The sequence below is a fragment of the Geotrypetes seraphini genome, chromosome 1 (genome assembly GCF_902459505.1).
Source record: "Geotrypetes seraphini chromosome 1, aGeoSer1.1, whole genome shotgun sequence".
Lineage (NCBI taxonomy): Eukaryota > Metazoa > Chordata > Amphibia > Gymnophiona > Dermophiidae > Geotrypetes > Geotrypetes seraphini.
The window spans coordinates 313,301,642-313,317,081 of NC_047084.1; the positions used below are offsets into that span (position 1 = coordinate 313,301,642).

The 15,440-nt window shown below is 43.5% G+C and overlaps 1 protein-coding gene across 1 annotated transcript in view; it reads left to right on the forward strand.

Moving 5' to 3' along the window:
- The window catches only part of ETNPPL (ethanolamine-phosphate phospho-lyase), a 73,595-nt gene that overhangs the window by 15,375 nt on the left and 42,780 nt on the right, over positions 1-15,440 (forward strand). The window contains exon 2 of the mRNA XM_033956267.1: positions 15,242-15,360. Within this exon, the coding sequence (XP_033812158.1) occupies positions 15,242-15,360 (119 nt within the window). The remainder of the gene's footprint in view (positions 1-15,241; positions 15,361-15,440) is intronic.

Consider the following 15,440-nt stretch of genomic DNA (forward strand, 5'->3'; position numbering starts at 1 on the left):
ACCTCAAGCTTCGGAGAGACTGGGTGGGCGAGGTCTGCTCGTCTTCCTTTGGCACCCGGAAGCGAGGGGTTGCTATCCTCATTCATAAACAATTGCCCTTCCATACTCATAAAGTTCTCCAAGATCAGGATGGCCGCTATGTTATAGTGTTGGGAGAATTATGGGGGCACAAATGGTTATTGTGTAATCTATATGCTCCTAATGTGTATGACCATAAATTTTTTTCAGCTTTGTTGGCCAAGATAGCCATGTATCCAGACTAACAGCTGTTGGTGGGAGGGGATTTCAACATTACCGCAGACCCGGCCCTGGATTGCAGTCCAGTAAAGATGGGGACCCGGGACCATGGAGCCAAGGGGGTTAATTTTTTGCTTAGCCAGTTGCAGTTATTGGACACCTGGAGGACATTGCACCCTACGGAACGCACTTATACCTTTTACTCGCATCCCCACAATGTCTATGCTAGATTGGATTATCTGTTGGTATCGCCCGCTCTGCTCCCCCGGGTGACTGGGATAGATGTTGAGGAGGACAGATGTTGGGATAGATGTTGACAGCGGGAAAGGGAAACATACCAAAACCTTAACCACCACCTTAAACTTTAAAAAGGGTAAATACGATTGCATGAGAGCCATGGTAACAAAACGACTCGAGAAGATGGTGGACAAACTTGAAACAGTCGATCAGGCATGGTGCCTATTGAAAAATACTATTGCAGAAGCACAAGATCTCTACATTCCGAGGATTTCCAAAGATCGGAGAACTAAAGGCAAAGGAGAACCGGCATGGCTTACCATACAGGTGAAGGAAGCCATAAAAGAAAAGAAGGACTCTTTCAAAAAATGGAAATGCACGAAGACAACCGAAGCCTGGAACAAACATAAAGATAAACAGAAGAAATGTCACAAGGCGGTGAGGGATGCAAAACAGGACTATGAGGAAAAAATAGCCCGGGAGGCTAAAAACTTCAAGCCCTTCTTTAGATACGTGAAAGGGAAAAAACCTGCAAAAGAGGCAGTGGGACCCCTGGACGACAAGGGAAGAAAAGGGTACATCAAGGAAGATAAACAAATCGCAGACAAACTAAATTCCTTCTTTGCGTCCGTCTTTACGAAGGAGGACACCTCAACAATACCTGAAGCGGAGAAATTGTTTACAGGAGAAATAGAGGACAGCCTCACCACAGTTGAAGTGAACTTAGATCAGATATACTACCAGATCGACAAACTTAAAAGTGACAAATCCCCTGGACCGGATGAAATTCACCCGAGAGTCTTGAAGGAATTGAAGGTTGAAATCGGAGAGTTATTGCAAAAACTTGCAAACCTGTCAATCAGAACTGGTCAGATACCAGACGACTGGAGGAAAGCGAACATCACGCCAATCTTCAAAAAAGGATCGAGAGGAGAACCGGGCAACTATAGACCTGTGAGTCTTACGTCTGTCCCCGGCAAGATGATTGAATCACTGATCAAGGATAGCATAGTTCAGCACTTGGACACACACGACTTGATGAAACCCAGTCAACATGGATTCAGGAAAGGGAAATCTTGTTTGACGAATTTACTCCAATTCTTTGAGACCGTGAACAAGCAAATTGATAGTGGAAAGCCGGTGGACATAATATACTTGGACTTCCAGAAAGCATTTGACAAAGTTCCACATGAAAGACTTCTCAGGAAACTACAAAGCCATGGCATAGAGGGAGATATACAAAGATGGATAGGCAAATGGCTGGAAAATAGGAAGCAGAGAGTGGGCATAAATGGGAAGTTCTCCGACTGGGAGAAAGTGACTAGTGGTGTACCCCAGGGCTCGGTACTTGGGCCGATCCTTTTTAATATTTATATCAATGACCTGGAAAACGGAACATCCAGTGAGATCATCAAGTTTGCAGACGACACAAAACTCTGCCGGGAAATCAGATCGCAGGAGGACAGTGAGGAACTCCAGAGCGATTTGTGTCGGTTAGAAAACTGGGCGGAGAAATGGCAGATGAAGTTCAATGTGGAGAAATGCAAGGTAATGCATTTAGGCAGTAAAAATAAGGAATACGAGTACAGAATGTCAGGTGCAACTCTGGGAAAAAGTGAACAAGAAAGGGATCTGGGTGTACTGATAGATAGGACCCTGAAGCCGTCGGCACAATGCGCGGCAGCGGCAAATAAGGCAAATAGAATGTTGGGCATGATAAAGAAAGGAATCTCGAGTAGATCGGAGAAAGTTATAATGCCGCTTTATAGGGCAATGGTCAGACCCCACTTGGAATACTGCGTCCAACATTGGTCTCCCTACCTAAAGAAGGATATAAAACTGCTGGAGAGGGTGCAGAGGCGAGCAACTAAACTAGTGAAGGGTATGGAGAAACTGGAATATGAGGATCGACTTAAAACACTGGGATTGTTCTCCCTTGAGAAAAGGAGACTGCTTGGGGATATGATCGAGACCTTCAAAATACTGAAAGGAATCGACAAAATAGAGCAGAGAAGATTATTTACATTGTCCAATTTGACACGGACAAGAGGACATAAAATGAAGCTAAGGGGGGGCAAGTTCAGGACTAATATCAGGAAGTTCTGCTTCACACAGAGAGTGGTTGACATCTGGAATACTCTCCCAGGGGAGATTATTGCAGAATCGACAGTCCTAGGCTTCAAGGGCAAACTAGATGCATATCTCCTTGAGAGAGGCATATAGAGATATGGTTGGCTATAGGGTAAGCCAGGTGTATACCTGGCAGGGCCTCCGCGTGTGCGGATCACCGGACTAGATGGACCGAAGGTCTGATCCGGAGATGGCGCTTCTTATGTTCTTATGTTCTTATGATCCCCTGTCGGATCATTCGCCTGTTGTCATGGAGCTTCAGTTTACGCCGGAACCCGCGGAGCGTCATTGGAAATTTCCGTGTCATCTTTATAGAGATCTTGAATTTCATAGATAACTTCGGGAACAGTGGTCGGAGTACTGCTTTCACAATAATACAGAAGCCGTTCATCCTGTGACCTATTGGGAGGCTTCCAAGGCGGTTCTGCGGGGGTTCATTATTGCTTATCTTTCTCGCAAACGGAAGTCCCTGGATGCGGAGTTGCTGACTCTATCGGGGGAGTTGCAGCAGTTGAGGGCCCGCCATTGTACTTCTCTTTCGGCGGAGGATAAAATTCATTTGCTGACTGTCCGGCGTCGCATAGATGATATCTTGACACAGCGGGCCTCTCGCGATATTTATTTTCAACGGTATAGGTTGTATGCCTGGAGGGGTAAGACCGGGAGGCTGTTGGCCAATTTGGTCCGGCCTCCGCGCACCCGTCAGGTTATCCTGTCCATTCGGAACCCGAAGGGTACTTGTTACACGCAGGAACGGCAGATCCAACAGCAATTCGTTCACTTTTATGAATCTTTGTACGCTAACCGCCCGTTCTCGGACGCTGATAGGGATGCTTTCTTTCGGGGACTTCAGCTCCCTCGGTTGACAGCGGCTCAGCTGGAACAACTGAATGCTCCTATTAGTTCCGAGGAAGTACATATTGGTATTAAGAGGCTTAAATTGACTAAGGCGCCGGGTCCCGATGGGTTTGGCTCTGAATATTACAAGATTCTGTCAGATCAGATCTCTCCTGCTTTGGCGGGGGCGTTTAATGCGCTTTCCGAGAATCGGGGTTTGGGGACTCCTAACATGGCCCATGTGGTGCTGTTGCCTAAGCCGGGCAAGGACCTAGCTCAGGTGGGTTCTTATCGGCCTATTTCCCTTCTTAATCAGGATGCCAAGCTTTTTGCTGCGATATTGGCGCATAGATTGAATGCTTTTTTGCCGCTCTTGATTCATGAAGACCAGGCGGGATTTGTGCCGGGCAGATATGCCTCCATGAATTTGATCAGAGCCTTGATGGCCCTTCACTCCAGGCGTGGTTTGGAGGGCGAATCGGCTATTGTAGGCCTCGACATGGAGAAGGTATTTGATAGTATTTCTTGGCAATATCTCTTTTGGGTTTTGCGTCAGTTTGGCATAGAGGGCTCTATTTATCAATGGATCAGTAGCTTATATATCCTGCCGCAAGCTAGACTTTTAATTAATGGTCAGTTCACTACCCCGTTTGCTTTGGGAAGGGGGACGCGACAGGGATGTCCGTTGTCCCCGTTGCTTTTTGTGTTAGCTATCGAACCCTTGGCTGCTAAGATCCGCGGTGATCCGATTGTTCGGGGCATTCACATTGGGGACCAGGAGAGTCACATTAATCTCTTTGCCGATGATATTCTCCTTTATCTGGATCAACCCAGGCGAGATTTAGGGAGGGTCCTTGCCCCGGTCCGTTCCTTCGGGGATCTTTCTGGTCTCCGCGTTAACTGTGATAAATCTGAACTTCTCCCCTTGCGGTCTACTACGGTGGAGTCCTGGCATGCGAGTCTTGAGATACCGCCGGTGAAGGGGCCGATGCATTACCTGGGTGTCTATTTAAGTCCGGACCTTAAGCTTCTGTATCGATCTAATGTGACCCGTCATCTGGAGGCGATTCGGCAATTGTGCGATAAGTGGAGGGACCTTCCGTTAGGTGTTTGCGGGCGGGTGGCCTTGACTAAGATGGTACTTCTCCCCAAGATTTTGTATCCGTTGCAGGCGGTGCCCATTTGGGTTACGGATAAAGAGGTGCATCTGTTTCGTTCGATTATCACTTCTTTCATCTGGCGTCATAGGCGGGCCAGGATTAGTTATGCCACCTTAGCTTTGGATAAGTCTAGGGGGGGTTTGAACCTTCCCGATCTTCGATATTATAATGTCGCCGCTTTATTTCGCTTTATTCATGAAGGATGGTCGGGCTGTTATAGATTCTCGTCCCAGGGATGGGTAGAGTTCTGGTGTGCCCTGCACTCGGTTTTGTCACTTTTGCATGCTCCGCTGATGGCTATACCGGGGGGTGGGGCTAAGTTTGCATTTCTTTTACCTCTACGGCGAGCGTGGCGCTGGTGGCGGCGACGGCAGGGGAAAACTCCGACAGCCTCCCTTCTGTTGCAGCTGTATGGCAATGTTGACTTCCCTCCGGGCGTGGGTCATGCCTGGTTTCGGCACTGGGAGCAGAGAGGGGGTAGAACTCTCCAGGATATACTTGCGGTGGGGGGGGGTCTTTTTCTTTCTTTTGCCCAGCTGCAGACTCACTGGCAACTCCCTCAGACCCACTTTTGGGCTTACCTTCAGGCTCGGCATTATTATTTGTCCTTAACACGTCGCTGGGGGGATGCTTGGCTCTGTGGTCCCTTGGATGTTCAGTTTTTTCAGGTCTCTCCTGCTTGTAACACCTTGGCTACCTGGTATCGGATTTTGAAAAACGCTTCGGGCCTGGGCTCTATCGATCGGCTGGCTTCCCGGTGGCAATCGGAGCTGGGCACTCCCTTGGACCGTGAGGCCTTTCTTGATCTCTTTGCCACTGTGAACACCATGGGGGGCTCCACGGATTTTAGGGAAATGCAATTTAAAATTTTGCACCGGGCTTATACTTCTCGGGTCCAGGGAGCTCGTATGGGCCTTTGGGAGGAAGCAGTTTGTACCAAATGCCATCGTTCCTCTGGTACCCTTCTGCACCATTTTTTGGAATGCCCTTCTTCTGCAGTATGGCTGCAAGTTCTCCCCTTTTTGGAGCGCCTTCTTCGGAGAGATGTGCCCTGGTCTTATGGCTTTCTGCTCTTGGGGGATCAACGTGACTTGATTGAGGGGGGGCTCACACTTCCCCAGCGCAGGATTCTCTACATGGCTGTCTTGGTGGTCAAAAAGCTCTTGTTGCAGCATTGGGTAGGAGATTCTGTGGCCTCCTTTTCACACTGGCTGGCTCGTTTGGCGGCGGTGGGGCAGTTTGAGCTTCAGCGTGTCCCTAGGGCTGGGACTCTGACCCACCGCTGCTATCGAGATTTGTGGCAGCGAGCGTTGAAACTCTGTTCCGGTCTGGAGACCGGGGGCCCGAATTCCTCTCCTTGATTCCTCTCCTTGATTTGCTTGCTCGAGGGGGCGGATGCTCCTTTCCTTTTGTTTTTCTGTTTTTGTTGCTTTTGGGTTTGTTCTCACTCGGGTAGTTGCACCCGTGTGTGTGTGTGTGTGTATGTGTGTGTGGGGGTGTGTGCATTTGGCTGGTTGGTTGTTTAGAGGCCTGTGTGTGGAGTGCTTGTTGTGGTTGGTGCTGCAGGCTTGGGCTTGTGTGGGATTGTTTGGTGGGGTTGATATTTTAAAATGTCGATTGTGATGGGCACCCATCCATGGGGTTTTTTGTACTGCATATACTTTGTTGTTGTATCCAGTGCTGTTTGCCGGATGCTCTGTTTTCTGCTTGTTTTGCTCGTGGTTGTCTGTTCATTTGCAATTGTTAATAAAGATAATTAAAAAAAAAAAAAAGGATCAGATAATTCTGCATTGTGACCAGCTGCTGCATCATCACATTCCTCATCATGTTCCACAGAAGCAAGTCCATTTTGTGTAGGTACAGTGAGTCACCATGAGAAGCAGGCCTAATAGCAGATTTTGTGCTTAGTTTTAGCTGAGAATCCACTTGTGTTCACAAGGCAAAAGAAGCAATCTTTCATATGGTTTGGTGGTTCCCTCCATATCATTAGGATTGCAAATTACATCGCTGCCTTTTGTCAATTGAGCCAATCACGAAGTCCTTTGGAACAACTGGTACAGATGATATGTGGAGCCCAAAACTTATCCTGGTCACCCAGTGGACAGCTAAAGTACAATTTGTATACCTTCTCCAGATCTACGGTAATTGGGTGACATGCTTTCATTGTGAATGAACCACAGATGGAACAGAAACTATCTAGATGATTAGTACAATGTCTTGGCATGATAAAGACTAAAATTAATCACTGTCTGTAGCATAAAAAAAACCCCAAATACTACTGTTGTTAACCAACGCTTGATATATCGCCCAATTAACGTTTGTAATGATATACAATGAACCTCATTACAAAAATGTGACGTTCTAGTGAAAAACTAAACACAGATTTGAAATCAGAATGAAAAATACTACAAAACCCACCCAATATTAACTTTGATGAAAATGATGTATTGACCTGTGTAATCAGCCCCTCCCATCAGTGGATTTTATAAAGTTCCAGCTGCGCTACTATCCAGAAAGTGACTGGCGCTGAATATCTAGAAAAGTTGGTCAGTGCAGAAACTTATCTGGATAGTGGTGATATTCAGTCTGCTGCCCAGATAATGTTAACCCCCTTCCCCCCAAGCTCCCCCCTCCCCAAAGAAACTGGAGCCAATAGCTCTAAGACTACCATCTCCTTAAAAAATATGCATGACAACTTTTCAGTGTCTTCAACTTCTATGCTTCAGGCATCGGACAGCATTGCATCGGCAATGTATATGCCCTTTATTATTACATTTGATTATCCACAGGTTGTTTTCTGTCTGCTTGCTTCACATCCACACGTTCATATCTCTCTTTCAGCTTTGTGCTTAAATATTCATAACACAGTTATCCTTCTTTAGATTCCCATACCTTATACTGTACAAATATTCATAGTTCCTCCTCATTTCATGTTAGTAAGCATTCTTGGCAGCAATGATGCTTATGCATTCAAATTATATTTTAATTATGTTTTATTAGATTTCATTGTGGGTGCACTTTAGGCAGCAAGGGTGTTTATGCATTGAAATTATATTTCTATTAGATTTTAATGCTGAACATAGCTAGGTAACTTTTCTCTTCCACTTTGTCTGGAAGCTTTTTGACAAGGTAGGCTCTCTGAATTCATATATTTCATTTACATTTCACAATAGAGATTTTTAAAATTGAATTACATTATATTTTATTATTTGAGTATTTTAGCTCAGTTGATTTTAAATGTATAGGTGTGTTGCGATCTTTGATTTCATTATAGATTTTTACTATTACTTGTTATCTTTTGATTATTTATCCCCCTTTTTACAAAACCGCGTGCTGAATGCTCTGCACTGCTCCCAACACTCATAGAAACTCTATGGGCTCCTTTTACAAAGGCGCCTTAGGGCTTTAACACACGAAATAGCTTGCACTAAAATGCCACGCGCGCTAGCTGCTACTGCCTCCTCTTGAGCAGGCAGTAGTTTTTCAGCTAGTGCGTGCGCTAAAAACGCTAGCACACCTTCGTAAAAGGAGCCCCTATGAATGTCAGGAGCAGTGCAAAGCATTCAGCATGCTGGCCTGCGCTAAAAAAACACTATCGTGGTTTTGTAAAATGGGGGGTTAATTATCTATTTATATAATTTTATTTATTTATTAAATTTTCTATACTGTTCTCCTAGGGGAACTCAGAACAGTTTATATGAATTTATTCAGGTACTCAAGCATTTTTCCCTGTCCCAGTGAGCTCACACTCTATCTAATGTACCTGGAGCAATAGGGGGATTAAGCAACTTGCCCTGGGTCACAAGGAGCAGCATGGGTTTGAACACACAACCTCAGAGTGCTGAGCCTGTGGCTTTAACCACTGTGCCACACTCTCCTTGTGTATTTACTAATTTATTTTCTGTATACATGTTTTTTGTAGAAATATATTTTTTCTGACCCCTGAGGCACCTAAATTTCAGTGACCTTCTGAGAATTTACCCCCTAGTGCCAGCAAATAGCCCACTCAGCTGCACTTATGCAGATAGCAGGTGGTGTTATTCAAAAAAGTGCTATTGAATATGCACCCAATTTTTTTTTTTTTTTTTTTCAAACAAAATAGAGGTAAAGTGAGTTGACACTTGTTTTCTTGCATAAGGACTAATCCTTAATCAGCAGGTACTTTTTTGAGTTTAAAATATAGAATGTCCATGAGTTCCATTTGCACACATCAGAGGCAGTTCTATAACCTAGTGCCTGTTGCACGTGCAAATGACACCTTGATTGGCATTTTTGCGTGCGAGTGCCCTAAATGCTATTCTATAAGGGAGCACTTAAGGGTTATAGTGCTAACCCCATAGGAGTAGGACATGGGCATGGCTCATACTTACACATGCACACTTAGGCATGCCAGCACACAAGAGGCATAGACCTGGTGTACATGGGTACCGCTACATGTAGGCATCTCAATGCTAACTTATGCTAGCATTCTGTAGGAAGGAGTCGCACAGTGGTTAGAGCTACAGCCTCAGCACCCTGAGGTTGTGGGATAAAATCCTGCACTGCTCCTTGTGACCTGGGCAGTCCCTCAGTCCTCCATTGCCCCAGGTCCATTAGATAGATTGTGAGCCCACCGGGACAGATAGGGAAAATGCTTGAGTACCTGACTATAAAGCCTTGATAGGAGTATATAAATAAATAAATAGTGGAAACTTGCCAAGGAGATGTAGTTGTAGAACTGACGCTCAGTACATGGCAGTGAGTAGCCAAATCCTAGAACTGCCCCTTAAAGTCCTTTCGGTCAAGACTGGCAGCAAACACTGATTTAACCAGTTCTACGCCAGACACAGTTTTAACAAGCTGAATTGCACTATGGGCTTTTCTTTCAAAACTAAACACAAGAGGCAGGCCTGGCCAGCAGGTACAGAAGACCCAAGTTCAATCCCTAGGTCTACATTTCTGGGACAACTATAGCCCCTGGGAGGTGTGGGTAGGCAGTCTCTCTCATTCTTGACAAGTGGCTCCGACAGGACAGATTCTAGGTACACGTGTTCTGGCCTCCTGAGGGAGCCACTGTTTGTGGTGCCAACATTCTAAAAAAAACAAAAAACACCAACAAGTAGAAACTGTTCAAATGTAATCCTTAGTGTTGAGCAAGATTAATGGTCCTACATCAGTGTGTGTCAGCAAGCATTAAAATAATCAAACAACAACGCTGGAAGAAAATGTATAAACTATGCCTTCTCACTTTTAAATCTCTGGCATCTAAAACCCCAGCCTTTATTTATAGGGTTTTAATTCCATACACATTGCCTAGACTTCTGAGGTCAAGTGACCAAAATTTGTTGGTCATTCCCTCTCTTAAAGTAATTAACACAAGGCGGCAGACTATTTTTTTCTGTCACGGCTCCTCAATCCTGGAATCCTCTTCCAATTCACCTAAGAGATGAAAAGAATCTTGGAATATTTAAGAGTAAATTAAAGAGTCTTCTTTTTCAAGATGCATTCAATGTTTAATTGAATTGCTTTTGGCTCTGAATTTTTTTTTTTTTTTTTAACTACTTCTATCATCTTTTATTTCCCATCCTATTGTTTTTACCTCGATTGTTCTATTTAAATTGTATTTCATCCTGAGTTTTCCTCTTGTTTCTTTTTTTTTATCAATGTATGTCTATCTTAATTTATTATGTATTAGTAGCTACGAAACTTGTTTATATTTGTAATTTTAATCATTATTATGTATCAGTGGCTATAATACATTTCTTTTAAGTTTGTCTCCCCTTATTTTGTACTTTTGTAATTTTATTACTTTGTACATCGCTTAGAATTCGGAATAAGCGATTAATCAAATGTTATAATAAACTTGAAAACTTGAAAACAAAGGAACGCAGGAAAATATCATCAGCAGAAATGGATACCGTGTTGCAGTTTGGAACCCTGTTCTTTGCTCAGGTGTTTTGTCTTCCTAAAGTCATTCCCTGCTGTTCTTTGGAAGGGTGAGGGTTAGAATGCAGAAGTTGCTGACTTGCCTGTCCACTGGTTGTCCAGATTAATGAATCTGCTGATCTCTATAGATAATGAATGCACTTGTCTACCTGAAACCAGGGCTGAAACCAGTTTGAGCTTGTTAAAAGCCTGCCAGGATAAATAGTTGAATACACAAAGCCTTATTCAGAAAAGTGAATTAGTCAATTTTTTTTTTTTTGTTTTTCAAGATCCTCCTTTACCTCTGAAGCCAGAAACCTTTGCACAAGAAAATCAGGCCAATGTGTGATTAGCATAACGTAAAACTTCTGTCTGTAAAGACTCTGAAAGGTTTTCTTCCTAGACGTTGCCTTGTTTGAAAGTTAAATTGTGAAACACTATGGGCTCCTTTTACGAAGCCGCATCAGCGGTTTATCGCGTGCACATTTTTAGCGCGCGCCAACCCCCGTGCTAGCCAAAAAAACTACCGCCTGCTCAAGAGGAGGCGGTAGCGACTAGCGTGGCCAGCAAATTAGCGCACGCTATTACATGCGTTAAACCACTTACGCGGCTTCATCAAAGGAGCCCTAAGATTGCAACAAAAGTAGGACTGCAAATTGTTATAAAATGTATTTATAGTTTATAGCTTATTATTTATATTCTACCTTTATACAAAGCAGATCACAACATTACATACATAATAAATACAAATCAAAAAAACCAATGAGACTAACTTTATAACCAGCTTCATAAGTGGATTTATTTATTCAATTTTCTATACCGTTCTCCCAGGGGAGCTCAGGACAGTTTACATGAATTTATTCAGATGCTCAAGCATTTTTCCCTGTCTGTCCCGGTGGGCACACAATCTATCTAATGTACCCGGGGTAATGGGGGGATTAAGTGATTTGCCCAGGGTCACAAGGAGCAGCATGGGTTTGAACCCACAACCCCTGAGTGCTGAGGCTGCAGCTTTAACCACTGCACTACACTCTCCTCCATTAAAATATCAGAAGTGAGCCAGGTATAGGACAATGAAGCCATTATGACATCAATGATGAGGTTGGTTTTAATTGGCGGAATGAGGTATTATGACATCAGAGAAAAGGATTGGGACTTGTATACTGCCTTTTTGTAGTTTTGCAACCACACTCATAGTGGTTTATATACAGCTACTTTAAGCATTTTCCCTGTCTGTCCTGGTGGGCTCACAAGCTATCTAATGTACCTGGGGCAACGGGGAATTAAGTGACTTGCCCAGGGTCACAAGGAGCAGCATGGATTTGAACACACAACCCCAGAGTGCTGAGGCTGTAGCTTTAACCACTGCGCCACACTCTCCCTGGATGTGGCTTATATGGTATGGGGGAAAATTCTATAAATGGTACCTAAAGTTAGACGCCAATTCTGTGCCCAAATATCAGCATGGAAACACGTTCCCATGGATACAAGGCGCCAAAATAGCAGAAATGGCAGGTTGGCATGGAAATGCACTTATGTGGACAGTTGTACGGCAGCCCCTAAATGTATCCATGTGCAGCTTCAAAGGGGGTGTCCCCACGGGAGAGGCATGGGCTGTACTCATCTTCTACCAACCTCGCTACACTCATGTCACCCCTCTCCTTTAATCATTTCACTGGCTCCCTATCCACCTTCGCATACAGTTCAAGCTCCTTTTGCTGACCCACAAATGTGTTCATTCTGCTGCCCCTCGATATCTCTCCTCCCTTCTCTCTTCTTATACACCTCCCAGAGAACTCCGCTCCTTAGATAAGCTGCTCTTAGCTGTACCCTTCTCCTTTACTGCCAGTTCCAGACTTCTTTCCTTTCATCTGGCTGCCCCCTATGCCTGGAGTAAATTACCCGAGTTTGTCCAACAAGCCCCTTCCCTTATTTAAAAGCAACCTGAAAACCCACCTTTTTAATATAGCCTTCAATTCTTAACCCTACTTCTCTACCGTCCAACCCAGCCAGCTGATTAACCATTCCCCTTAACTGTATCCATGACATCCTATTTGCTTGTCTTGTCTTTTTAGATTGTAAGCTCTTTCAAGTAGGGACTGACTTCTTTGTGACTCTGTACAGCACTGCGTACGTCTGGTAGTGCCATAGAAATAATTAATAGTGTTCTGGAAAATTGTACAAAGTATTACAGAATACTGTGGATGTGTGCCAGTTGGTGTAACTCCTAGCATCCAAATTTGGGGGGGTGGAATTTAGCGACCAATCATATTCTGTAAAGAGCGTTCATCCCGGAGCACCCTTTATAAACATAGGCCCAGGTTCTCTAAAAGGTGCTGTTGACGGCCGATTGCATGTCAATCGCACGACGGCGCTGCTTAGAGAACCATGCCTCCGGCAGAAATATAGGCCAGGGTTTTCAAGAACTACATTTCCGGCGCCTTCCTTTGACGTGAATCGCATCTAGCACCACTTCTGGTGTTAGCCACGCCTACAGTGGCGTTTGATGCCAGTAGGCTCCTCCGGAGGCATGATTCCGATGCGGTAGGTGCCTGGAAATCTCTTTTTTAAAAGAACTCGTAAATGGTTTTCCCCTCTTAACTTAGGCGCTGGTAGGGCGCCTACCGGTATCTAAGTTAAGGCACCATTTATAGACTATGAGCCATAGCGGTGGGCACTATTTACTGAATCCAACCCTATATGTAAATAAAGTGACAGTTTTTTTAAAGGGAAACTGCTGCCTAAATGATTTCCAGGTCTGTGGCTGGTGTACAATAGTTTCTTTTATTCTTTCAATACCTTGTGGCTCTAGACCAGAGGTAGGCAATTCCGGTCCTTGAGAGCCGGAGCCAGGTCACGTTTTCAGGATATCCACAATGAAAATGTATGAGATGAATCTGCATACACTGCCTCCTTGAGAGGCAAATCTATCTCGTGCATATTTATTGCGGATATCCTGAAAACCTGACCTGGCTCCGGCTCTCGGGGACCGGAATTGCCTACCCCTGCTCTATGCGGATTACAAAACGATGAGATTCTGGTCATATCCAGAAGATGAACATATACACAAGAAGTGGCTAATGAAACTTCACACAAATCTTTCATGCATTCACCAGCTTTTTCAAAACAGTGCTCAGCGTTAAATTTGATTTATCAGACCAAATGCCAGAAAGGGACTGGACGTTTGAACAAGCTGTAACTTCACTCTTTAATCATTGCACAAGTTTTTGATTTATGAATTGCAAGTAAAAAAAATTCAAAAGAAACCACTTATCTGAGATTTATACTGATGTAAAATCATTTTGATAGAATTCTGGGCTTGACGCGTTGCGTCGTAGCTGCTTCACAAAGCCCGTAGTGCAAGCTGTCAAAAATGAAAAAAAAATTGGTCTATCTCACCACTCCATTCTTTCAACTACAGACCAGAAGAATACAGGGAAGCTATTGGTTGGAACATTTGGAGTCTGGTGATGGAGTGAGGTTATTGGTTGTATCATGAGTTTGTCTTGATAGATTTCTTGAATAACCTGGTTTTTATTTCCCTCCCAAAGGTTTTATAGTTTGGTGCTGAGATCAGTAAATTGGAGATGTGGCTGTCTAGTTTTGCTGCTTGGGTGGCGAGTAGTCCTTTGTATATATATATATTTTTTACATTGAATTCCTTTGATTGGGGGGTGGGCGAGTTGTTCCAAGTTAGGTGAGTGTTCAGGTAGGATGGTCCATTGCCATCTAGGGTTTTGATGAGCATGCAGTAGAATTTAAAAAGTATTGGTGCTTGTACAGGTAGCCAGTGTGTGCCTTGGTAGGCGATGGTGATGAAGTTGTACTTCTTCAGTGAGTAGATCAGTCTGAGGGCTGTGTAATACTAGCATCAGTTTATATATACAGTGATGCCTTGGAATCCGAACTTAATCCGTTCCAGAACCCCATTCGAGTTCCAAGACAATTTTTCCCATTGAAAATAATAGAAAATTGATTAATCCGTTCCTGGGTCCCACATACTCAAATTTTAACAGTAAATACACTGGATTTTAAGGTAAAATATTAACAAATATTCCAAAGCTGTATTCAGATTCTGGGGAAGAAACACACACTTACAATATGCAGGCCGTTCGGATTCCAAAGCAGAGTTCAGATTCTGGGGTGTTCGGATTCCGAGGTGCCACTGTATATATGAGACTGATGCTGGTATTATATAACAGAATCTGGACACCCAGATGCTGTCTTAGAATAGACTCTGACCGCAGTACACTAATGCCTGAAGCATTGACACTCCTGTGTAAAGTCATGCTGTCCTTCTTTTGAAAATGAAGCCTTAAGACAAACTCATATTAAAGGTGTTTTCTTTTCTGTTTTCCTAAAAAAAAACACAAAAAACTCCAAATTACATTTGTTAACATTTAAGTTTTTAGCCAAGAATATACTTTTTTTTTAAAGAAAAGTGAAATTTTCCCATTATATAACATTAAAGAAATAATGTACAACAATAATCAAAGAAAATAAAAATCATGCAAGTCCACATTGTATGGATCCAGGACTTCATAAATGGACATAAAGACAAAGAAATATTAATAGAACAGTTTGCCTGATGTATTTACTGTCTCCTCCCATATGTTTTGTTGCCAGGAACACAGTTAGATGTGTCGGTTCAAAAAAGGCATATGTAGTGGAATGATACCTAGCTATGCATTTACAAGGATAGCTCAAATAAAAGAACTTATTTTTCTGCATTTCAGACCGTCTTGCAAAGTTTTCTTTTCAAATGATCCTATCAAGATTGTGCGTGCTCAAGGACAATACATGTTTGATGAGAATGGTGAGAAATACCTGGACTGCATCAACAATGTTGCACACAGTAAGATACTTTATAATTCTATATATATTCAGGCCATATTTACACATAATTGGTTGTAGCTGAGGCTAAACCTCAAGCCG